We start from the raw sequence: 27,345 nt of genomic DNA on the forward strand, positions 1-27,345 counted from the left end.
CAAGAAGAATAGACTGGAAAAAACATCACTTGTGATATGGCTGGGTTTTGAAGTAAATACCAGCACTCTAATTTTTAATTAACACTCTGAACATACATTGCTATGACATTGGAACATTTTATTTCAGGACATTTCAATAGGAAAATAAGGATGGAAAGTAATTATATAAATGTTCTTGCTGTACAGTCTAAAGTGTATTTAGGTGCAAATAACAGCTGGAAGTATACATGTTGGGTTCTGAAAACAAAACCCATGTCCAAAGCTTACAAAATATTTAAACTTCCCAAGATCCTAGACCGATGAAAGGTGAATGTAAAATATAATGGCGCTACAAAGTGTACAAGTCGTGATGTGCCACACTACCCAGTAGTGAGGCAGGGAAGCACATTTAGTTTGCTTACAAAGGTAATTACAGTAGTCAGGAAAGGGAAAGCAAATTTCAACTCAATGCCTACACAGACCAACAGTAACAAAACAGGTAACTGGGGGGAGACACTAATAATGCTGGTAGTCTGTGGTGGGCTGTATCAATATGCATGTAGTGGCTGGTGTTGAGTAAGAAAACCTCAGCACCATGTGGGCAATTCTTCCACTGGAATATAAAAAGTGCCAAAGGAACGTTCAAAGGCGACTGATCCGCACTGTGCCCAAAGCTGCACTTTGGGTTTACTTCGATAACAAAAGAGCCCCTGATTACGCTGAGAGAAACCCATCAATGTGGGCTACTGAGGTTGGATATTAAAAACACCCAAAAAACCTTCTAAAATGAGAACAAAGAATGCTTCTAAGCGGTAAATCACCACCAGTAGCTGGGGTCACTCAACTCATTTGAGGAGTTTTCCTGCAGCATCTCCAGATTAACTGTACAGCCAAGGCGACATGACAGTGTGATTATAGAGCATTCATCTGTGCAGTCTTAATAGTGCCACTCTCCCAGTGCTTCATGGGAACAGAACGGTATAATGCACAAAAAAAAACATTTCAAATGCAATTAAAATTGCACAGGTTCTTTCAAAACCCCTCAAATTTCTAAACCTTAGTGCTTTGTACAAAAATACATTCACAGTACAGGATGTACAGGTAGCAGATCAGAGGTGGTGATAACAGAAAAACGAACTGAAATTGTCAGTTTTAGATATATAAGAAAATGCTATGACACATTCCATTGCAAGCATTTTCAAATTAGCAAAAAGTAAAACTTCGTTGCCAAACTGAAAAAGTACACCCCCAGCTTTTAGAAAATCGCAGTACATCTGCTACACAGCTGATGAGGTTTACGTCCCGGTATTGATCGCTGTGTAGCAAGGACCAGGAAGCTGTGCTGTGCTGTCCAGCATTAGGCATTTTAAAACTGATTGGTTGTGAACATGGAAAGAAAAAATTGGCTTAGGGCTAGCTGCGTACAATACATGTGAATAATGCTCAGATTAATATTTCAAGGTATCTTAAAAGCCAGACAGTAGGGCACCCTTTGTTTTTCCCATATTAAAATTTTCAATAAACTGATTGCCGCTGCAGAGGTCGGCACAATCAATCCCTTTTTTATAAATGTCACTCACATTTGTTCCAGTGCCCTTTTGAGGGCTGAATTATTCAAGTTCAAGCAATTGGAGAGAAAGCACTCAGCTGCAGCATGGAGGAGGTTAAAGGTCAGGGAAGCGGCTTGGGTCCTCCTTGTAGTCATTAGGGATGGTGAAGTTGGACGCATCAAATTCATCGTAATGGAACTCCTGAAATGTCACAGTTGCTGTGATGGTTGGAAACACGGGGATATCTGAAAGATATTAACAGTTCTAAGTGAAAAATACATCGTTTACAGTAGCTGTGAAGGAGAGCTTTTGCCTAACAGCTGTGTATTTTTTATTTATTTATTTTTCTTTTAAACTGAACACAGCTGCCCTGAAGCACCACACACTAGGTACGAACAGGTAGACATTACTAAAACAAAACAAAAAAAAAAAAAAAAACACCTCTTAAAACGGTACACTTTACAATTTATGAAAGAATAAAATTTCAGAGGGCGGCATAAACACACGAAGTGTGGAAAAAAGCCATGAAAAGAACTCGGGTGCAGAGGAAGATGCTTGGCTTCCCTGATCAGTAGGTGTTCTCTGAGAAATTATGGGTATTTAGGCAAATTACACATTACCAACAACACTAGCCAAGTGCTCTTAGTCAATTGAAAAAAATACAGTATTAATGTAAGTTACCCAAACAAAGCAGTTTGCTCGCTAGTTACCAAATTGAAAAGGGCGTCTTTCTTCGTACCTAGTTTTACAGGAAATCCAGGTGGTAGTTTCATCTGAACGAATTCTCTGAGTTTATTGAAGTGCTTGAAGGGTGCAATCACTTCTAAAACATTCAGCAACCTGGAAAGGGGGACACATTTACCTTCGCGTTTACATCGCTGTCATCACACAACAATTTCAACAAGCCCTTGGGGCACCAGCAGGAGCAGAGCTCTCGACACGTACGACTCAATGCCCAGAGGGAAGTCCTGGCTCATGGCTATGGTGGCCTTGAAGTTCTTGCGGCTCTCTTTGCACACGAGCTCCCTGCCCAGGTGAGGTGCCCTGTGAAAGACAGCACCGGTCGACGTGGAGACGCACATGGGCAGAAACGTGGTACATGAAGATGTGACAGAGCAGTAGGTACGATGCTGTTAAAGGACAGAATTGTTCATTCATTGCTCAGCTGGCATTTTGATCCAAATGCTCTCAGCGTTCGACCCATTTCTGCCGCTGGGTATTTTACAGGAGCAATTAAAGGCGTGAAACCAGCAACCTTTGGGTTACAAATCCATGTCCCTTTAACCCGCTGTGCGGCCTGCTACTCCGAATACATAGAGGCTTATGCTTTAAGTGCCAGATGGGCTCCTACTAGACCAGGTTGAGCAAAACCCTTAAAACTGCATTTCCCCCATTGTGTTAAAAAAAAAAAGGATAAAACTGCAGGTAGTTTTCGATAAAAACGTTGGCTAAGCAACAAAAGTAATAAAAGAATCGTTCTCTAATCAAATCTCTAGGAAGAAAATGGCAATACAATCTGTCAAGGGGATCAAGACAATTTGTGTGCAGATGCAGGGAGGCCCGGCGAGCAGGGCCCCGAGGCAGCAGCTCGAAGGGAACTGCATTACCCAGGCTGCCTGCTGACAGGGGCTCGGCTTCCTGGATTAACTAGGTGCCTGTGGCTCTTTTCGATGAATGCAGTCGCGTGTTAGAGCTAGAGACCAAGAGCAGCTTGCAGCCAAGACCTCGCAGGGATGCAGCGTGTCCCAAGTAGCAGGGACTGGAACAGCAGGCCGACCAGAACAAATTCCACACCGGCTGCGATTCAGCACAGCTTTCTCACAAGCGCGCTGCCGTACCAACGGTTCTACTGACTTAGCCGACACTTTCCCTCAAAGCACATTACAACAGTAGACATAGCGCTGGGGTTCGCCAAAAAGCATCTGCGATGTATTTATTAAAAAAAAAAAAAAGTTGCTACTGCAGAAACTGACTTACCCTTGTATATTCTACACTACTTACGTTACATTACATACTTACATACGTACTACAATCACTTACATTTAAAGCAGAGAAAGGCACGCGCACGCACAAACAGGCAATACAGAGTCAGCAATCCACCTGAAATACATCTTTGGACTGTGAGGAAACCAGAGCACATGGAAGAAAGTGATGCAAATAAAGAGGGAACATACAAACGTCACACAGAGCGTGTTTTGAACCCACATCCAAACATACAGCCCAGGAACTGATTTCTGGCAGGATGTTTTTGTGTAGTACAGACCATTGCCATCTTAAACCAGTCCAACTGGAACTTCATTATCCTTAACTACTTTTTTTCCATGAAAAAAATGCACTGCTTAAAATGTGGCATTTCCTGAGTTGTATTAAATGGGACCTTCTAATGGTCTTTGCCTTTTTTTTTCCCCCCCGTAAATGAAACTTACCATGCATAAAAAATAGAATGGAATCAAGAGACAACAGTAGAGAAAAAACCTGCCCATCCAAAGTGTTCAGGGCCTCAGTGAGAACACGGCTGAAACTTAAGACACTCACTTGCCCTTCTCAGCGGCGATGTACTCCTCCCAGGATACGGTGCTCGGCGAGGGCGGGGTGAGGGACTGCCGTCTCACGGGCTACCGGAGGGAGCAGAGCACAGGGACATTTCAGTTTGACGGGCTGAACAGTGACCACGGCCCATCGGAGACGGCACCCGCACCTGAGAGAGAGCGCGCGACACTTGTCGCCAGAGCAGCGTGCAGGTGGTCTGGCAACAGCAAAAACAGTGTGAACCTACACCGGTCAGCACAACACAACACACCCTGCAGCCTCACTCACAAACTACCACAGTTTATAATGGAATTCACCAGCAAAGTGCTTAGTGGGTCCATCAACCGTAATGCAGCATTTCCGTGACTGAGGCACGATGTGGTGAAGAGAGATCAATAACAAAAGCCGAGTTCAGCTGTAACTCTACTTTTGCGCTTCCATTTTCTTCAAAGTCATTACACTCAAGGCAGGGAAAACTACCACTGTAATTGATAATAACTATTTAATTCATCCTGAATTACCATAATAATAAAGTCAATGGATCTCTTTCTGGAGTGTGTAAGTATGTAAGTGGTTTAAGATGGACCTGAAGGGGCTGAATAATTACTTTTTTCCCTGTGAAATCCTCAGTGAGGATTTGCACTCCTGAGAATTTAGTATAATTTGTTATATCGCTCTTGACATTTATATTAAGAATGAAACAAAAATGCGCTTCTAATGTACTTTCATATTTCCATGCTAATCTCAGCCAGTTACTGTTGATACGTCAAATCCTACTAAAAACTGTAAAATTAAAATAAACAAAAAATGCTATGGTATCAGTACTTCATAAACATTTATGCACAGATTTTCCAATATCCTACTGATTAGTATAGATTACAGTAGTAAAACAAAAAGGTCCCCAACTTAACCTGCAATGACATGCTTTTACACTGAGGAGAAAAAAAACAAAACCCACAATATTCTCCACCTTTGTGTTCTTACAAATATGCTATTGTGAGAGAGAGAGAGAGGGGGAAAAAAAAAAGTTGGTTGTGGATGACATAGCATCAACACTCCCCTTCGCTAACACGAGTCATCAGGCATGTGTACTGGTGATTCAGATGTGCCTCAGAGCAGCAATTTGTATCTCTTCTTTACCAACATCTCTACTGCATCCATCCTGGAACGTGGGCAAGTGTAGAAGATAACAGGGACACAGCATTGCCGCAGAGAATCATGCTTTTCAGGCACTGCATTTTTCTTCACAAAGGTGTCAGACAGAACATGCTCTGCAGTGAAGGGGAACAAGAAAAATTGAGGGGGGGAGAAGGAAAAAAAAAAAAAAAAAAAAAAAAAAAAAAACACACACACACACACACACACACACACACACACACACACACACACACACAGGGTAACAACCACCCTATGGGATGATTTTCACAGATTCCATGACGACACATTGTGCTCAGCACGCTACAGAAATGTGATGCAGGCCACCAGATGCAACCTATCATTCGGTTTGGAGCGTTTGGTGCAACTGCAGGGTCTTCTGCGTGTCGACTGTGCTGCGGATGGCCTGCCCCCACATGGCACTGGGGCAGCATTATGTCTGTGATGTGGGCCTTATCTCGCTACGGACACAGGTAGAGGCAGCGGGTAAGTCCTTCAGCTGAAAGACGGAGCTCAACGGAACCCGCTCCCTGGTCCACTCCATCGTCCTAGTGAGTAACGTTTTGGCAGCTGTCAACAGGCAAAGGTCAGCACTTGCAGCTTCAAGGTCTGCAGAGGTTATTATGGACAAAGGCACTAGCAAGGTAACATCAACAACAACAACTGCAGGGGAAAAAAAAAAAAATACAAGAAGCGACTGCTGACATTTCATTGTCCTTCCACAGCAAAGATCCTTCAGTCTGCAAGATAATCTAGATGCTTGTCAACACAGATAGCTAAAAATACTAAAATACTGAATCCTAAGAGTGACAAAAGCAAACCAGTTTGATATGATCTGCCGACTGTCACCTGAAGCAGCAGAGGCACATAATGGGAATTGCTCTGCTGACAAGGGATTAAGTCAGTAGGGATGTCTTGAGGGGCTGCTGGTAAACCTGCAAGGAGCCGGCAGCTGGCCGACTGCCAGCACCAGGGTGTAAAGTGCTCCTGCCATCGGTGTTAGCTCTCCTCACAGCATGCTCTGCGGTGTGTAAAGAAAGCAGCGGGCTGGCAGGAGCTGCATCGCAAGAGCACTCATCCTGCACGCACAGCCGGGTCTGATAAAAATAGCGAGCGACTAAATGATTTTAAAAACTTGTAGGGAGTACAGGGATTTACGCACTCATTTCTCTACCAACAGAAACAAAACAGGGCGTGTGAAGACCGATTACAACACAAAGCAGGCTCCTGCAGAGATGCGAGCGTGCCTGGTGCCTCGCGTCGGAAAGACAGCAGAGAGCCGTGCGACGATCGCTCCAGGCTGAACCGCAAGATTCCGCTGGCAATTTAAAACAGTGACTCATCTCAATACCTAGAGGGTAAACTGTGAGCTTTACTGGCAGGTTTGCTGCCGTTTTTACCGTCACTCTCATGCAAAACAGACAAACTGAGACGTGCAGGCAACTGAACGCAAAGATCATCTGCCCTACCATGTAAATTAAAAGGCTGGGGCTTCACCAGTTGGTCTTCATGATGACAGTGACAACTGTTGAAGAAAGCGCTTCAGGGGAAGAACAAGGGCATTCTTCTCCACTTGATGGATGGATAAACAAGACAGAAACTGCCCATGGTGAGCCAGCTGTCCGCATATCCCCCTCCTCCTCCTCCTCCTCGCCCGCGACACAGGCACTCAAGAGCTAGCTGTGTGATGTGGCTGGCTTGCGAGGTTTGACCGCTGCGGTACAGGCTTACTGCCCACTGTGGCAGAGACATGAAAAGGCTCACCTCAAAGTTCTGCTCTATCACATTTCCCCCTTTGCTCAAGCTCTCCATGATGGCCTTGTTCCTGAGGATGTCCTCTTCACTGAGGTGCTCCCGCCGTTTCCGTGACTCCAGCACCAGGCCGTTCACCGAATAGAAGTCAGCCAGGAAATTCCCAACCCTTTCCTACAGTAATGACCACAAAAAGAGCAACTGTCACGTTCAACAAACAGAAAGAGGCGAAAGAACAAAAGTCCATTAAATAGGAATATCCTCCAAATGATGAATTAATGAAACTTTATTAATCCCAGAGGGGTTAGTAAGACTCCAGAATGCTACTGACAAAAAAAAAAAAAACCAGAAAGAAAACTGAATTTATGTCTTGCAGATTTGTTTTTTTAAAAAAATCATGAGCTAAATACTGCATCATAATCTCACAATGCATGCATTTCCATCAAAGAAATAAAAGTGCAATAAGGAGAAGGAAGAGCAGAAAAAGAACCGTTTTGTCTTCTCTGAAGAGCCAGCCGGTCTGGGACCGGGCGAAGGTAATGGATTTCGTGGAGAGTGTAGCTGAATAAATATCACTGCTCATTAAAATGTCCACCTCCTCCTCCGTCTCCATCTCCGACTCCTGTAATGGACATTTGTATGCTGGTAAGAACCCCAGGCAAATAGAGAGCAGGCTCCGTATGGGCGAGCATACCTCACGGATTTCATAAGCACCTCGCTCTCTTGGGCCGGTGCGGTATGACAGGAGAAACACAGCAGAATATCTAAGCGTTTAAGATAAAAGTGAACCATCATCTGTTCACTGGGAAACCGCACGTTTTACATAATCTGTAATTAAGATCACTTCCAATGATGGATAAGCTGACCATTTCAAATGACCTTTAAAAAATATGTGCAGCACCTGTTTCAGCTGCTATTTCTCAAACCTATTCCTTTGAGACCAGGAAACAATTTTAAGGAAGAAAAAAAACACACATTTCAGTGTAACATTTCAACAGGTGTTTACGGTATCTCACAGAGGTGGTAGAGATCTATGCAAAACATGTCTTCCAGCTTATGTTCAGTGCCACTGGAAAAATTTACATTTATTCATCTAGCCGATTCTTTCCACCAAAGCGACTCAGATAAGCTTCTTATAATGATTTGCCTCTTTTATATAGCTGGGTAATTTTAGCATATGGGGTAAGTACCCTGCTCAACGGCACTAACAGTATGTGGGGATTTGAACCTCCGACCACTGGACCCAAATGAGACAGTTCCAACCACTACATGCTACCTTGCTGCTATTACCAATATTGTTTCCTTCAAGTCAACCTAGTTTTCTTGAAAAAGCTCACCCTCTCTGATGCTGGATCTCACCTCATGATGGATCCACTGGTAGACCTTCTGCTCGTTGTCAAGGACAACAAAGGACTCACAAGGTGGAGCGTTCCCATTGAAGATGAAGCTCAGGTCCCCCCGCTGGCACTTCATGTCAGTAAAGTCGATGAGAGTGGTGTCTAGCCTTGGGAAAAAAAAAAACAAAGAAAGAGAAACCACATCAGCAATATCTTTGTACTTGCATTACAACAACCTTTATTATGAGAAAAGTTACTTATTGCTATAACACCAAAATATTTACAGCTTAAAGGTTGCTGGTTCAAATCCTACTCTTGCTATGGTATCCTTAATCAAAGCAGTTACTCTCACTTGATACAATAAGAATACCCTGCTGGGTGAAGTGGCTTAGAGTAAAAACCTAACATTCTAAGTCCCCTTGGAAAAAAGCTAAATCAGAAATAACAACAACATGTCTGCACCCCTAACCACTACCCTACCTGTTCTCTCAAGTGTCCTTACAACCATATCTTCACATGGGTATGACAAGTACGTAATATAAAAAAGGTTCCATAATCTGATTTCTAAGTTTGAGTATAGTTTCAGGTTTAATTTAATCAAAGGATACTTAAATATGTTCTAATTCTCTCCCAAAAAATGATTTATAAAAATCTTACCTGATGTTGATGCCTTGTTTGTAGATTTTACAGGTATCTGAAGGCAAAATGCGGGAAAGCAAAGGCACTAAAAAAGCAAGTGGGGTGAGGGAGAGGAATTCAATCCATGGTATTACATTTTCCTTTCACCATCTACAGGACCTGAGGCACCTGCAGAATTTAACAACAAATACATTATATTCCACATGAGCTCTGACGGGTACAAATGATTAAATAAGGTTATAAGAAACCACTTGTCTTGTGCCAAAAGGGCCAGAAACCAAACAGAAAATTAGGTAGTTATACAGATGTATTCTAGGTAAGAAAAATTAATACCACCCTTTCCTTATTTAAGGGTTCTCATATCAAACACCTTATGATATTTTCCATTTTTGAGGGTAACAGAATTGTTTGATTTTCTTCACATGAAGTTCACCTGGAATGACAGGACTTAAATCCAGACTATGATTACCTTTGCTCTTGTCAAAACAGCCCAAAGCTTCAAGAAATTATTTAAGGTGCAACTATAGTTATTTCTCAGAATTAAACATCCGAGCCGTTGCTAATTTTCCAGCCGTGGGTAAGGTGGTGCTATAATAAAATTGACCATGCCTCACACCCTGAAACAGGAGCAAACACTCCTGTAAGCAGCTGTATAAATTGCACTAAAAAGCTGTAAAAAGAAAATAAACAAGTAATGTGAACTCACCCCAACTCTGGAAATCCCAGTGCAGCTCCAGGTAGAAGTCCCCAAGCTTTTAAAGAAACAAACAAAGAGAGTGAATGTCACACATAGAGGGAGAAGCATGATGCACATTTTATCTGATAAACAAGAACAACTGTATTTTACAAAACCAATTAACCCAACTGGAGCTGGAATGTGAGAAAAAAAGCTGTGTGTACCACTCTTGTCAGGAAGACTCCTAAGTGTCAGTGTGCGCACAGACTACAGCATCGTGTGCTAGTTCACTATCGAACTCTCCTTTAATATCAGGGGGCTAAAGAGCTGTTACTAATATCTATATCACACCATTTCCAAATATTCCCACACTAGAGATATTTCTGCCGCAGGGTGGCAGCTTTCTCCTCAGCATTGTGAGGATGGAGATTAAACAGGCCTTGTGAGCGCTGCATAGCAGGAAGCCGAACACCGTCAGGTGACGGCAAAGAGCTGCGGGAGCGAGCCGTGACTCACCTCCTTGAGGGCCTTCAGCAGCCGTGGCCTCTTGTCCTCCACGCTTTCCCGGGATTGCTGTTTCAGCTTCCTGAGCAGTGCCGTGACTGGGGGGAGCAACACGGACAACCGCTTAGCGCGAACGGCCGCAGACAGACCACACGCATGACCGAGACTCACATTTCACAGTTTGTACCGTGGGATTAGAACTGAAAGGAGCACACATCACTCTACTTTGTAATGAAAACTGAAGAGACCCCTGCACACTCAAAGCACATAATGTATGACCCCCCCCCCCCTCCCAAATTACACCTCAGGTACATACCTCTTCACACAGTACACATATTAAAAAAATGAATTAACTTTACAATCACAGTAACACACCCCCCTCATGAAACTTCTCATAACACACTGAACCACTGAGGACATATTTTACGCTACCATTAATATATTATTAATAGGGCTCTTGTTGCCAACCAATCTCAAGACATCTAAAACAGGAATACGTCAAGGAGAGGTCTGTGGACCTATTTACATGATGGCTACCTGAGAAGACAAAAAGCAAATGACCAACCAAGGGAGGGGACGTTTCAACCCTTTAACCGAGCAGTAACAGCAGACACCACAACCAGTGTTTTGGCACTTACTGATCTCTCATCACTACTGCATAAACCTGGTTTCCAGAGCAACATAACATCCAATCAGACATGATTTAAAAAATCCATTCCTCCATAATTGCTTGTTCAGTGCAGGGTCATGATGGTTCAGAGCCTATCACGGAAGTATAGGGTGCAAGGTATGGCAAGACGCCAGTCCTTTACAAAGCAATCATACAGAGTTGCCAATAAAAATAATAATTTTAAATAAAACAAGTCATGAACTGTCTTGTTACATCATGAATCTGCTTTAAATAACATTTGTATGTTCGTGAATCAAAGGGAAATGTCAGATTCAATAAATATATTATTGAAAGAGCTGTACTCCAGTGGCAGCTTGTCCAGAATAATAAAAACAGCCATTAGATATGTTCACTTTCCTTATTTACAGTAAGCAGTGATGCATGTATAGTTGTAGAAAAAAACAAAACTATTTTAGAGCAGGTTGCAAAAAAATGAATTCTGAACAGTAGCAACAGGTGCTGCATTTGACTCAATATCTAATTAGAAGAGAGCATATATAATAAATGCCTGCTGCATTTGCAGTAAATTCAGAAAAAACATAGCCGGTGTAAACACTCATCTATTTCAATATCTGCTGAATGCAAAATATCAGGAGATAAGGCAGGGAACACCCTGGATGTAACACCAGTCCATCACAGGGCAATTACAGTATATACACTTGGTCACTATCTCTCTGTCACACACATACACAACAGACAAATCAGAGTCACCAATCCACCTGAAACACACCTCTGGATTCTTTTGAGGGGGGCAAGTACCCAGAGCGCACAGAAACACATGGAGAAGAAATACAGACTGCACACAGACAGCACAGGATTTGAACGCCAGACTTGAGACACCAGCGCTACCCACTGCAACACCGTGTCAGAGTATCTAAGGTGAGCATCATTTAACTACCAAACCATCCACTGGTATGTACTTGTACTCTAAAACAGCATCTGCAAGAAATTGATAAAAATCCAGCCAGTCATCCATTCATCAAGAAGTTGAATTTGGCTGAAAAATTAATATGTTCATCCATTTACAAACATACAAAAACATGTCATAAACCACTAATGTGCAGCTAAGCGTTAAACATCCACCCAGTCTCCACTCAGCCAGCCATTCACTCCTCCACAGGCGAGCAGAAATATGCTGTAAAGCACTAATCGGCAGGCGAGCAGTAAACACAAGCAGGCCGCAGAAATCATTTGAAGCAGCAGAAAACGCTGACAACAGCACTTCCCCATGTGGCCGTGCGATCATTAGGGCAGGGGTGCGCAATCCCAAGGTGTGTATGTGTGGTTTGCGTGCACAGTGGAGTGCTGATCAGGCACTAGAGCGGGGAGCCAGAGGCGTCCTGTGGGCGCTGATTAATAAGCTCCGGCAGTGAGAGGGAACAGGCTGGGAAGGGAGACTGAACCAGAGCACTCACCTAGAATAAACTAGCTTTAAACATTTATCACTGCAGGACAGCATTTGTGCCCTCTAAAACAGCTCAAAAGACATGTTACCATTTCAGCTGGGTTCACTTACATCTAGTTTTCCCACTACTTTAATAAGTATTATTTTTAGTAAGGTTGCGCTGTGGTAGAGCAGGTAGCACTGATGCCCCACAGCTCCTGGCTCAGTCTGCATGGAGTTTGCATGTTGCTCCTCATGTTCACACAGGGCTCCTCCCACAGCCCTAAGACATGTTTCAGCTAAGCTTGTGACTAAATTGCCCTTAGTGTGTGTACAAATGCGTGTTTGTGTGTGTGATTGGCTGGAGGCCCATTTGGAATGCACCTACCATCACTCCCTATTTATCTCGGGTAGGCTCTGGACCACTATGACCTGGATAAGCAGCTATTGATAATGGATGGAAGGAAGGAAGGAAGGATGTTGTTTGTAGAAGCATAAAAGCATTAAACAGCAGCAGAAATTAACATTTTACTGAGCTTTTGACTTGTACTTTACAGGTTGTCAATAACAGGAATTATCATACCAAACCATCAGGCAGAACATCTTCTGTCTTCCTTACCTCTGCTCACCTTCCGGCACTGGCGCTCACTGGGCTATTCTTAGTTCAAAACATTTTTTTCCCTGCTTCCTCCTATTAAAGCCTGTATTGAGCCTTTCGTTCGTTATTCTTGACATGATCTTTCACGTCCACCGACATCATCAAGACGCCCGTCTTCTCCATCATGCTGCTTTCCCTTTCCAGGTTACTGTATGTCTCGGTATTTCTCCGTTAACAGCTCCACAGTTCACCAGGAATTCTCTTTGGTCCCCCTTGGTTGCGAGATGAAATGGCTCAGGCAACGTGCAGAGGGGGAACACACAGTTCTAATTAAGTTTTGCGGTGATGACATTGTACCATTGCGCCGCTAGAATGCAAAATGTGCTGCCAGCGGATTCCTCCGTTAGCAAAGAATCCAATTCATTAAAGGCATTGTTACATTAGTCCTTTACTTAAATATCCTGTTTTACTTTCTTCGCAGACACTTGTACACACAGCGAGATACATATTATAATTTTAACACATTACTATCCATTTCACAATTGGACATTGTTTTCTGTAAACTGGCAGAAGGGTATAGCAGCAGAACCGATCCTCAGATTTCAATTTCGAATTCCATGAAACGTCTATCTTGAATGGCAATAAATAAAAAAACACTGCACTAATACGGTTGACTAAAATTAATGACATGGGGGTGCTCATACTGTATCCACTACCCCCTCAAATTTAATCTGTCTAATATGACAATAATAACCACGAGTGATTGATCATTAGAGAGGCAGGGCTGGCAGGTACAAAGTACACAAGGATTCCTGTTGTTGTGCCCTTAAAGAAGGCAATTACTCTGCATTGCTTCAGCAAACATCCAGCTGCCAGAAAGGAGAAAACAGTAAAAACATAAGCCATGTCAGTCATCTTAGATGAAAGTGTCCTCAAAGCAAGTGAAGTGTGTGTGCACACTTGGGGGGGGCACCAAGTACAGCAGCAGTTATAACAGTTGCCTTGCTTCCGAAGGACTAGTTCAAATCCCAGCTCCTGCTGGACTACCATTGAGCAAGGTACTTACTCTGAACTGATGCAGTAAATGTAGGGTACATTGTAAGTGGCTTAGTGTACAAACCTAACATTGTAAGTCACTGTGGGGGGGGGGGGGGGGGGGGGGGGGGGGGAATTCATAAAAAAGTTAAATGGAAAAATTGGAGCTATACACCTGTATAACAACAGAGAAATGATCAAGAAAGAGGGCTGACTGTTAAACTGGGCATCCACCAAGAGCACTTTCCCAAGGATCATGTCTCTAGCAGGGGGCTACACTCCCTATCTGCCTGTGGCACACAGGGCGGTCAGGAGGGTCTCGTGCAAGTTTCATTGAACCAAAGCCCACCAATAACTGTAGGCTCAACACTTTATACATTTTAAAGTGGCATTATCAATGCATGTCATGTGTCCAAGAGAACACCACTGCAACCTCCAGCCTGTATGGTAATCCCTAAAGACAAAATCTGCAGCCGCAACCAGACATCCGTGTTCTCTATTTATGTGTTTTCTGAGACTTAACATAATTACTACATACACCATCCAAAATAAAACAATGGTGAGTGAGAAACTCGTCAAAATTATTCTACTGGTATTTTTTCCTTCCTTAATTTTTGGTTGGTAGTTCCGTTTTTTTTTTTTTTTTTTTTTTAAACTTTTGAAATACCAAACTGCCTGGGTGACAAGGGTATTTCATAAGTGTTTGCGTGGAAATAATTTCCTGTGGGAACTGTACAACACTGACAAAATCCCTCAAGTAGGAGGCTCAGTCAGCCTTTAAAACAATGCAAGTCCAGCGAGCAATCTGGTCTGAGCTGCAAAGCAAGATCCCGCCAAAAACCGGATCAGAGGAGTCCAAATAACGCAATCGCCCGCTGCTGTGACCTTAGAAACACACGCAGTCAAGCATTCAGCCAGATGCTGCTAATCAACTACAGCGGCGCGTCGGACTCTTTCATGGTGCAAACTTCTGTAGCGCCGGTACACAGATGGTTTCTAACAAATTCAATTCACAGGAAGTATCCAGCAGATGTTCTCCAATACGAGTCTGTGTTCACATGCGAGCTCTCCTCAGTGACATCAAAAGCATTTGTTTTTTTATACTGCCTTATTTATATGAAAGAATAATTAAAAGCAGAAATTATGCATCTTAACTGTCATCCAAATACATATTTAAATCAGGTGTATTTTAAGACATAGATAAATTAATTATTTTATTTTCCAAAATAACAGTTTACTTTATACGTCACTAGGAGTTATTCAGTAAATTTTACAAACAGAAAATTAATTTTGATCCTACAGAAATCAGTGTTCCAATCTGGATCTTTGCAACGTGTGGAAGTATTTCCACCACTGAGCTCAAGTGCACTCCAGAATAAAGGCAGTTCGCTGTTCTTCTGTCTTGCAAATGTCAGATTACTAAGGATGCATACTTTCCATGGCTTGAAATACCGGCAGAACTTTTTGAACGAATAGCAGCACATTAAGCACAATAAAATCAGACCAAAGCCCTCATCTTCATAATCTTGAATTCCCATGGTGGATATTTTAAGACCTTTACAAAAAATACTTAAAGTCAATCTAGCCACACAAAAGGAGCTGTGCGTTGTTTTTATGATTCAGAATGCCAGTCAACTTGAGCATATTGCAGTCCTTATAAAAATCATTAGGGAGAAAAGGAAAGAGTCTGAGATTTCCCCCCCCCCAAGATCATTTTAAGGTGTGTTCATTTTCATTATACTCAGTATACGGCTAAGCACAGCAAATGAACACAGTATGCAGGACCAAGAATGAATCTCTCTATTCAACAGCATTCATGCATGAAGACACTAATGCAGTACTTAGGAAGTCAAGGTTTAATACAGAAAATATAATTATAACCTCAGAGACAAGACAACTTTTAGCAGAGACGGATTTTAATTTTTCTTTGCCTCTGTATGTGTGATTTTTAAGTTCTGCATTATCAGTAACGGGTAACAGTGATTTGTATATTTATCCATAAATCCATGCTTTTATCAATTATCAATAAACACTTGCTCAGTACTGGGTCACAGTGATTTTAATACATCAAACAAGCTTCTAATGAGCCATTAAGGTCTAACCCTATTAGTAGTACTGTGTATTTCATTTAATTCATTATTTAATTTCAGCTGACGTGAGAGTAAGACTTTGTAAAATCTTGGGTGTAGCTTGAGAAAACTGAAATAGAAAGCAAAAGGTGCAGGAACAGGCAAAACTACAATAAATATGTCCGCATGTACTTACTCATCTGCCTGTCTCCGTAACTGATGGCTTCAGCGAGAGGGCTCCAGCCCTGAGCATTCTTCACCTTCACAGGGGCATTGTGGGCCAGCAGTAAGTGGGCACACTCTGCACATTGGAGTAAAAAGTGCAAACACACAGCTGAATCAGGCACATGGCTACAAGAGGCTTGCAAGTAGGGGTAAGAGTCCACTGGTTACAAAACACACACTGGTTTAGCATATGGGAAAGCTTCTTCAAGACTGAGCGTGGCCTTGATTGGGCCTGTTCGTCCCAGTTTGCCGTTTACTATATTGCATGTAGCACTATTAAGAAAACTATCTTGTACAGACTTTTTAAATCCCAAGAGGGATCTTGCTGTAGTACCCTTGAACAAGGTACTTCACCTCAACCACTACCGTAAAGGATCCAGCTAAATAAGGAGGCAAAATTGTATCCTACTTCAGATAAATTTGCCAGCCAAAAAACTAAGTTAAGTAAAATTACAGCTAGACATGTGCCACAGAAAACATTTTCTTCTGAACAGCAAAACTATTCAATGAGTTAACATGAAAAAAACAGCATGAACTTTTACTATAATAACCTCAACAGCTATATGTCAATTCAGTAAACTGAAATGAATCTAAATCTCTCAGTAGATAAGTGACACTTATAGCTCTATAGCAGAAGCGCTTTAATTAAATCATGAGCAACCAAAACTGATTTGCCAGTTGATGTGTAGCACAAGTCTCGTTAAATCATCACTGTATTGTCTCAACACCCTGCAGAATTTAAAAAAAAAAAAAAGGCAGGCTGCAGAGCTGCTGAAAATTAATGCTGAGGATTCAGATAATCCTTGTGCTTGCGGCATGACAGACCGACTCCCTAGCAGGCATACAAACGACAAACCCATGTGAACCCGTGACCCACATTTCACATCTCTATTGTGTAACGGGAGATTTTTTGCAGAAATGTTATGTAACCCACACGCTGAGTGTATCCCTCTGACCAAAATCCCCCACCACCAGCCTTGATGTCACTTTTTTGCTGAACATGTTTTACTTCACATAAAAATTTATCCAGTACACATTATTTTGTATAGTTCATATGCAAGCTGAGACATAACCTGAAAGTAAAGATATTAGAAATACAAACCTTTCAAACATCCATGAGAAGTATTTTCAACATTTCATATGCAGAATTATTTATCGGAGGCAAAATACATACCACAAAAAAAAAACAGTAATGAGCTGCATTTTTTTAATACACTCGAATAAGCCATTAAGATGAAATGTCACTTTACTGAGCAGAGGTAAAACTGCTTAACATTTGACTCCTACCCTTACATGATTCATACTGAAACAAATACATCGATATCTGAATTTAACAAATGCATGTATACAAAATACATTTCAATTCCACCTCAGAACATTTTGCGTACATATGCAAAGAATTAGGCCTATCAGCTTTTAATGTTTCTCTTTTGGGAATTTAATATTACTGTTACTACTAATACCACAACAACATTTACATGTCATCATTATTTAGGTAACGCTTTTGCTCAAGGCAACTTTCACTGTCAGGTTTGTACACTAAGCTAACTCACAGTGATTTGTCCATTTACAGAGCTGGGTAATTTTTACTGTATCAGTTCAAGGGAAGTACCTTGCTCAAGGTTACTACAGCAGGAGTGAGGACCCAAACCTGGGGCGTTCAACTGGAAAAGGGTAAAGTCTCTCACCACAATGCTACCTGTTGCTTTTAAAATACATACGTCTCTTCCACAAGTGCAGAGACAAAATTGGACAGTTGTGAGAGTGAGCACAACACGTCTAACTCACCTTTCTGTCCTGTCATCACGGCAAGGTGAAGAGGTGTGTTTCCTGCAGTGGGAAGAGAGGGAAGATCACAAAACAATTTGAAACACCTGAAATGAGCAGTAAGCATCACAACACTGACCGGCGCAGACAAACAGGAGTGACAAAACAGCCACACATTTGTCACAGACCACACACTGTGAACCCAAATTCCAGTGTCTTTTGTTGAGCAGGCCCTGCTACTTTTCTCTCTACTTAGATCTGACTGCGATTATGAAGCAGAAATTAGGAAAACACCCCAGTCTTAACACTGTTCTTTTTTTTGGGAAGGGGAACACAAAGGACTGTACGTACATTACCCCGGTTCACTCTTGTGGAGGAACGCATGCAGATGTAAACGGAAGCAAGATTTCTGCCATCTTTCAGCACACGGTCTAGGGGAGAGGGGAGGGGAGGGGTGGTTGGGGTGGTGAGTGAACCTTCAACCAACCAATACAGCAGCCCAAAGCCTGTCTGGAGCATCAGGTCTCTGGAGATAAGCCTGGTCTCCTCCAAACCTGCTGGACATCTGTCCATGCTCTCAGAGCCACAGAAGTACATTTTCATTTGGCAGTTCTGTTAGATTAAACCATTCACTCCACTGGCTGCCTCCTAAGCTTCATATTTGATCAATTTCTATGACTGGAGATTAGCCAAAATGAAAGAGGTTAAGCAGCTTATAACAGCAGTAACCCCACAAAATGTAAATCTGAAATGTACACTTTATTTGAACCCTCCATCAGGAAGCACATTATACTGCAATAAGCATGACATAACACCTACCATCTGCTAGAATAGTGCAGGGTACTTCATGATTCTAAACGTAAGTGAGTGCACCCTTGGAGATTTTATCATTTATATAACATAACTAACTTATTCATCACTTTAAGTGCATTAGATTCATGCAAAACAAAAAAATGCTTGGAATAAATACTCTCCAGTGATGTAAACTGCACTGTTGTATAACTGCTTCGTAATATCCACAACAGTCAGGAAAGAAAAAGAAAAAAGTCAAAGTTACAGTCATAATATAGGCTTGCAAATTTTTAATGAATACTAAAGGAAGCAGCACCATCTCTGGAAACATTTAACTTTCTCAATAATTAGAATACAGTGAAACACTTCACTTTTAAAAATAAATTGTCAAAGCACAAAGAATATTTACTGATGCCTTTGCCTAAGGCAACACTGTGAGGACAAGAGAAGAATATTCTTTGGCATCAGCCACTAAAAGAAAGGGGACTTCACTGTGTGTGGTCCCTGCTGGCTGGAGTACAAAATTCAAGCATGTGTGTCACAGAGCCCAATTAAAGCTTCGTTTGAGGGCCTAATAAATGAAAGAAGTCATGAGGAAATTTCAAATTGAAAAAGTGCTCTGAAGAACCCTGTGAATTCCAAGCTCTTGTGGAAGTTGCTGGCGGCTAGACTGTCGACATGACAATGAAGAGACCCATTCATTCTCCACATGGAAAAAACAAAATCTGTCTGCAGAAAAATAGAACCTTTTAATACGGAGAAATAAGCAGTTTTGCAAAGTGCTAAAAGCGCACAATGCACCAGTGCTCTAAATCCGCACCCAGAAAAACAAAAGGAAGGGATCTGTGAAGATGTCTTCTTTCTCGACTGACTGGGAACACCCAAGGAATAAATCATATATAAGTGGTGAGAATAGATAATGACTTCTCGGCATACATTTTATTATTTATTTTTTCTTCTCCCATAATTTATAGCTCGTTTTCCTGTGTAAAATAACTTTACATTAAGGGGCCATTACATATTGCATTTCGGACTAAACCTGACTGAGCTACTGCTTAAGATAAGCCAACCAGTAAGAAATAACGTGGCAGGTGTACAGAAACGTTATTTACCATACAGGTAACTTCCTTGGCATCTTTAGAAAACCAGCACTAAACTGTCCATGAATGAAGGCCCATATAAATCCAAGAATTTACATTTTTGTACAAAATAAGCAAAAATGCTGTAATTACTGAAAAATAACAACCTTAAACAATATAAAAACTTGACACTTAGATCTTTAGCCATAAGAGGAAAATATAAAAGTCACGCCGTATCACAGAATACTGGAAAGACAACTACATACCATGTTGCTTATACTATTGAGTTCATCTATAGTTAATTTTTGTCTTTCTATACTTTACAGAGAGCAGTGAACGTTTAAGAAAACGATGCTGTATGACAATGTTGTGCCAAACAATCCCTGGTGATGCATCAAAAACAACAAAACTTCTTTTTGAAGAATACAAAACAGGATAACACTAAGTACACAGACTGTGGTAAGAAAGGCTTGTTCTCTTCCCAGTTCAAATCTTATCAAACGCTCAGAACACACACACACCTCATTTACTTCACACAAACTGATTGATGTCATAAGACAAACTTCCAAGGGATTCCCAGGTACTTATGGCAAAAAAAGGTACTTATGGCACATAAGGCAGGGTTAGGGTTTTGGGCCAACCCTAATTCTTATGCAATTCTGCTTTAAAAAGGCACTCTCTAATGAATGAGTCAAGAGGCAAACTGTTTGTCTAGTTTCTTATCAACAGCTAGTCTGTACTAACCTCAAGATTTATTCTCCTGGTTACGAAAACAATATGATACAACAGAGAAGGAAAAAAAAGTTCCTGGAAGAGTTTCACAAGAGAACATGGGCAGAGTTATATTTGAGTTACATACAGAATCTGTGTTTTTACAAATTGCACAACACTGGACTGCCATCAACAACAGGCATTGCCACTTTCCCAAGGAAACACTTTCCCCCCCTTGTCAGAGGTGCACATGTCTCAGTGCTCTAGGTACAGGTATTTTTAGCAGTTTCATCAAACATCTTATGTAACTTATATCTGCCTTCTACCTTCATATTAATATGTGGGCCTTTCATCAAACATCTATATCCAAAACCTGTTCTACATGTTCTGCTTCCTAATCCATTCACCTTTCAACTACAACTTCATCTCCAATACAGTTACATAAACAGATAATGTGAAGGAACACAGAAAGCATTGCAAACAAAGGCTATGAGCAAAGGGTCATGCTGGAAACTTATCAGAAGACATGAACAAACTGCGGTTCCTGGGCAAACGTTAAAATTAATAGCATTAGAACAACAATTTAAATGGACTTGTCAGAGTATGTCAATGAATAATACCAGACGAAATTATCAGGATACCGCTCAAGCATTTATTCTTCTACGACGTTTCTTCATTTAACCGCACTTCTCCAAAGCATCTTCCAATCAATGTCAAGCTACTCACTATGACTTATCCATTTCTACAGCTGGGCAATTTTTGCTGGAGCAATTCAGGGGTCCAATGCAGTATGTGGGATTCGAACCTACAATCCGAGTCCAGCGGCAGTGGCTCGAAGCACTACACCACCTGACGCCCTCCTGTCAAAGTTAGTAGAGCCCCGTGCCACAGTCCACACGTGTCTGTGAACCAGCAGCAGTGACTCGAAACACGTGTTCAGTTCTGCGCTCCAGTCCAGGCCAGTAAAGAATGACAGCTGGCCAACTTGACACCTTCCTCCTTCGCGTCCTGCACGCGGACGGACAGAGGGGACAAACGAGAGAGAAATGTCCTATATTGTTAAATAGAAATAACCCGGCAGTAAACCGTGGGTGGGGGTCCCCCGTACACGACTGCTGCTGGGACACACTGTGAGTGGGTCAGGCGAGTCCTACTCGGAGATCATGATCATGATAGAGTCAGGGTTCTGGTGGAATGAGGAGCACAGCAGGACCGTGTCCGAGAGACTCCACTCACCGTGGACATCCTTGAGCGCCAGGTTCTGGATGCGGATCAGCGAGGACAAGCGACGCACGTCCCCGCTGAAGACGCACTGGTGCAGCGGGAACTGGGCGGTGCTCGGTCCCAGCACGATCGGGTTGCTGTTGCTGTCACCGACCGGGGCCTCGGTGGCGCTGCTGTTGTCGTTGAGATGCGGGGGCTCCGTCCCGCTGAGGGGTTTGTTGTGTCCGCTCAAGGTCCTGCTCCTCCTCGCGCCGGCGTCGCCGAGCGGCGTGAACGGGTCGGCCGCCGCTTCCTCGTCGGGCTTCAGCAAATCCTCTTCTTTGCTCGGCTTGTGCTCCCGGCACAAGGAGCGAATCTTTTCTCCCGTCATTTTGCGCGCGGCCGGGTGGGGCTGAGCCAGGCGCCGTGTCCGTGTGTCCGCGCTATCCGGCCAACCGATCGATCCAAACGGACGGCAGCAGCGCGGCGCTCACGGACACCGAGTCGGCCAGCTCTGAGGTAACCATTAGAACGGGAGTCCGGTGCAAGCCCCTCGCTACATGGCGCCCCCCGAGCGCTAACCGCACTCTGCTTCTCCCGTTCCCCGAGGAGTGCACCGTCGAGGCCCCCCGTCGGCCGGCTGGCTGCTGTCTCCGTCCGGTTACCTCACAGAGAGACCTCTCGCGTCCCGCTGGGACTCATCTGCCATCTTCCCGCCCCCAGTCTCGCGCAAATGCGCGGTCACCGTGTCTCATCGCGAGATTTTCGTTGCCCTGGCCTGTTACATTTTGAGTTCTTCATGGATCTGTTTCCACTTGCGTGTTGTGGGATGTACAGTACTTTAATGGTTGCTTACTCAATAAACAACGGTTTTAAACACTTCAGAAAGTTACCATCTCTCATTAAGTAATTAAATAAACGGAAATAATTAGTAGGTTTTCTTGAACAGTACAGAACATCTTAGTGAAGCATAATACTGTTAGTATGTATGTTAGTATTATGAAGTAGAGGAGGGTAGCATATAGTAACTTTATGTACGATATATTATTAATATATGCGGGCTATAAAATGTATGAGTTATGACCACTTGTTTCCACACAATAGTCAACTCAAGCCTGCTATCATTAGACATTCACTTAGGATGTATTCTTGCGTGTAACTTGTTAGTCATGTGATCCTGGAACCCAATTTACCTCAGAGAGAGAGCCTCAAGATCATATTTCAGAGGATAAGTGAGGCTGGTTGTTAAGCTTCACTTATATTATTAATATCAAAGACTTTAAAGATAATGGACTATCCAAAGTGTGTATACTTAATGGCAGTCTACACACACATCGCCCGAACCGCTTGTCTCATACGGGGTCGCGGGGAGCCGGAGCCTAACTCGGCAACACGGGGCGTATGGCTGGAGGGGGAGGGGACGCACCCAGGACCCAGGACCCAGGATGGGACGCCAGCAAAGGATTCATACGGTTCTACAATATCCAGGGTGTACCCTGCCTCATAGGCTGCGCTTCCAGAACTATCTATCTATCTACCTATCTATCTGGTGGGGAAATGTAAGAGAAAATAATGTATCAGAGCAGTTTAAATAGATTTATTCATCATTACTCCAGTGTCAAACTGCCCACAGTTGTACAAAACAAAGTCTACACTTTTCCCGTACCTGTACAAAACCATGGGTCACGCCCACTCAACATTTTGAAGATTTAGTAAACATTATCACAAAAAAAAAAACAAAAGATGAATACCATTTTACCTCAGTTTAACACATTTTAGGTAAAATAAGACCGGCCTAGCAAAGTTAACCGGGGAATGCTGTGCACTGCAGTACAATTGCGTGACTTGTGAGGTGATACAAGGGCAGACTGCTGAAAGATGACAGATGGCTTTGAAATTTAGCCCTCACATAACAATGGACCAAACGCAAACCTTCGTATTGTCTATGTAAGACATAAAATTACAATCACGAATGAATATAATCACTTAAGACCCACAGCATATTTGTGATGCAGTTCGTAGTTGAAATAAAACGTACTTCTCAGTTTAATGATATATTTTCACAAATACTGTGTTATGACACTCTTTCCCAATTTTTTTCTGTGTTTGTAGCTCTCTGAATTAGATGTTGTTTTGTGTTGGCTGAATGTTTCCCCATATTTAATCCAGGTGCTCTGGTTTCTTCCCACAGTCCAAAGACATGTTTCCAGTGGCACGGTGACTCTGAATTGCCCTTTGTTTGTGAGTGTGTGTGAGAGAGAGAGTGTGTAAATGCTGTCTGATGACCCGGGGGCCCCGTCCACAACTCTGCACTGGGTAAAAGCTCTTTCTGAAAATGGATGGGGGGGGGAGATGAGGTCCATGTGCAGCAGAGATCCTGGGCCTTTACTGTCTCCCTCAGGTTGTACTTGTTCCTTCCAGCATCCCAGATCATTACGCACTGGAAGGTTAATTACAATGTCAACACTGTAGTTCTTTTAAACATCACAAGAGGGCATTGTTGGAAAATTAATTATTTCATAAGCTTTCACATGTTTTGTTTTACCTTCTGGGCAATCAAGGGAACATGGTGCATTTGCATAAGGCTTATCAAGCATCTTATCACCACAGTGCACAATTTACAAGGTACATTTGTAAACGGTATGAAGATTTTCAAATGCAGTATACACAGGTAATTTTTAGCTGAACAAAATATTCCTTCAGAGACGATCTTCTCTAGAGCATTTTGGCATCCATTCAGTTAAATATGTCTGTACGCTCAATTAAATATGGCTGTTTGTCTGTGTTTCCATCTACATGTTTCCATCTAAGTGCACATGGTCTGCTGATGTGGTTTGAAATATCATGAAAACCACATTATGAAAATCCACATTGGTCTTCACAAAATTTATCCATCGGCAAGAGGAAAACAAAAACAGGACTTCTTCCCTTAATTAATCTCCTCGGAAGGCAAAATCTGGATTTATTCTTTAAGCCCTAATGCTTGTCACTTCAGCAGCTGCAGTTTCTGTTTCGGCATTGACAGGACATATTAAGTAGATGTATAAGATAACTAAAGGCAACTTTTTCCCATTAAATTGTAACAGACACTTCCAGTGGCCAATTTGCTGCACTTATCGTCAACAGAAGAGAAGCGTCAATTCATCAAATAGCGTTAGAATAACTCAACAATAAGGGATACTACTTTTAAGGTCTCTAATAAGCAACAGAAGCAAGATTTATGGGGCACTTTTACTTGGGGGTATGCGGAAATTTCTTGGTTTCTGATTGCTCAGGATGCAAATAAAATAATTTGTAGCTTTTCCTCAGTTTTGTCACTTTTTTTGTTGTTGCCTTTAGAAAAAATCATAACGGCAGTGTTTTTGTTGAATGCCTGCCATCACAATGTGACAATATGCAGGTTCCTTTGCACATTTTAAACATTGTTCATAACAAGACACATGACAGTTGCTTAATTATAAGGCTGCTTTAAACACACTGGAAACCTTCAATAATGAGCATTTTTCTGCAGCGCCTAATATCAAAGATTGTCTTTCAAATCAAACTTGTGCATGTTGAAAACAAACCACATTTATTGAAAAAATGCAATGAAACAATGAAGAAGAATACAACTTTAGAACACAGAATAATTTTAATACATTAGAATTAAACTAGAATTCAGTATAGTGCAGGTCAGTCTTTCGGTAAATATGCCGTTTGTGTTTGTTTGAATATTTTGTATTCGAAAAAGCCCTATACGTGCCTCACGGAGAACACGGCAGTCATTTGCCGCGGTCTGAGGACGGTCGCCCAAGGGGCTGCCCTCCTCTTATATCTGTGGGCTTCAGAAAGTACTGAGCTTTGCTTCAGCAGCTATGCAGCGGTGCGAATGGGGGCAGCGTGAAATGCTAAGCTGTGTGCCGTAGGTTGTTGCTGAGGATGCCATCTGCTTAGCAAAAAAACACCGTAATAGTTTCTGCGTCACTCCTGACGTTATAACCACTGATTTTTGCTCGGGTTCAGTCTGAGCCGAGGACGTTACATTTATTCATTTAGCTGACGCTTTTTTTTCCAAAGTCACTTACAATGTTAAGCTACCTACAATCGTTTACCCATTTATGCAGCTGAGTAAAACTGGAGCAATTTGGGCCAAATACCATGCTCAAGGGTCCTACACCTGGAGGTGGGATTCAAACCTGCGCCTTTAGGTCCAAAGGCAGCAGATCTAACCACTACACTTCCAGCTGCCCCCCTGCATTGGCTCAACAGAACGGTGCTCTTCCTTTCAGCTAATATTTTACAACATTAGTATGCTACTGAAGTTCACCGCAAGTGTAAGCAAAGGTCTGCTCCGCTGGTGTCAGTCTCTTAGCTGGGTGCCGGAGAATGCATTAACCGGCCAGTCCGGTGTTATGTCAAGATAAAACCCCGTCTTGCAGGAGCGGCCGTGGAAGCACTGCCACGGATTCTCACGTAGTAACTCATACAGCTACTCAAATATAGCCACGAAATTCACATGTGCGGCAAAGTGGCGACAGAGCAGCGTTAGATGGATGTTCCGAGTCCACAACATCCTTCAGAACTGTGCCCCAGTAAACAGCTGTATTTATAGGCAAGCATATGACATTTACATTACTTCCAGGATGGCCTGTTAAGGAGCCGTGTCTTAGTGCTGGGCATTCAATATCAAGATATCAACACATGTCTAGTGTTCCTTCTAGAAATCATGCGTGTATGTTTCATGGTTCACGGCATATCATAATCTGTACAGATGTCACATTAAAATAATTCCAAACTGTGTTGGAAGTGCTGTACTCAGAGCCAACGGGCAACAGCTATTATGAATTAATATGCAAACTTAAGTAACGGCAATACGCTGGATTTATGTGTATCGTACTGAAAAAGAAAGGAACCATTAGTAACAATCGATCGGCAATTATGTAGTAATTATTCTGAATAATAGCATTCAAATGTATGTAAATATAAAAACAAGGAAACCCCTGTAAGTGCAGCCAGTTCTTTCCTAATGTAATGCATTCTCTTTCCGTTTGATGTTTGAAATTGGATTCATATATAAAAAAATGAATACGGGACAAGCCACTGAACTTTATAAAAAAAAAAGCGGCGCTCTTCCTTTCAGCTAATATTAGTAGTAGTTTTCTTTATTCAAAACTTGTTAGGTTCTTTAGGATAATAGAGTGTTAACATTATATCACATGTATCAACATGAAACATACTTGACTTTGATACTCATGTTCAGTACTTGACTCGATGAAAGGGAATCCTTTAAAACGACATTGGACTCGGAGAGCAGTTCGGCTAACTATCTTTTTCAGTGGCGCTTTTCTTTAGGGACCAAGGTTTGCAGTAATGTGCCACATTAAATTAAGGATTCCTGGGCCAAAATGAAAATGACCAAGCATCTGTGGGGAATGGAAAATTAATCTGCCACTGCAAAGGAATTGTAGAGGAAAGATAAATGAACTAAGATCAACTCAGCTAAAGGACCCGACTTTTCTAATATCCCCCTAGAAAGGAGTCTTTGTAGATAAGGGACCAATAAGCCACTTCACAGTGTAAATCATTCACACCACGACAATCTACAGATATCTTTAACCGACGTTTATTAGTATCAAACCACCTCTACAAAATTACATTGAACAGAAAGTGGGCTTGCATACATGCTGTACACAATGTTAAGATTTAAAATAA

The 27,345-nt window shown here is 42.2% G+C and overlaps 1 protein-coding gene across 2 annotated transcripts; it reads right to left on the reverse strand.

Annotated features, from left to right (window-relative positions):
* Positions 1-886: 886 nt before the first annotated feature.
* On the reverse strand, positions 887-22,410 carry LOC108935143 (ankyrin repeat domain-containing protein 13C). 2 transcript variants are annotated; one of them, XM_018753471.2, is made up of 13 exons: positions 21,688-22,410; positions 17,891-17,932; positions 16,074-16,178; positions 10,134-10,219; positions 9,648-9,693; positions 8,960-9,026; positions 8,325-8,469; positions 7,456-7,587; positions 6,978-7,139; positions 4,065-4,144; positions 2,475-2,573; positions 2,269-2,369; positions 887-1,774 (listed from the first exon to the last, which is right to left on the reverse strand). In XM_018753471.2, exons 1-13 carry the CDS (start codon positions 22,043-22,045, stop codon positions 1,644-1,646), a joined length of 1,554 nt encoding a protein of 517 aa, XP_018608987.1. In that variant the 5' UTR covers positions 22,046-22,410; the 3' UTR covers positions 887-1,643. The 2 variants fall into 2 exon arrangements, with proteins under 2 accessions (XP_018608987.1, XP_018608988.1); XM_018753472.1 differs by lacking the exon at positions 21,688-22,410 and adding an exon at positions 18,221-18,239.
* Positions 22,411-27,345: the final 4,935 nt, after the last annotated feature.

The sequence above is a fragment of the Scleropages formosus genome, chromosome 3 (genome assembly GCF_900964775.1).
Source record: "Scleropages formosus chromosome 3, fSclFor1.1, whole genome shotgun sequence".
Taxonomy (NCBI): domain Eukaryota; kingdom Metazoa; phylum Chordata; class Actinopteri; order Osteoglossiformes; family Osteoglossidae; genus Scleropages; species Scleropages formosus.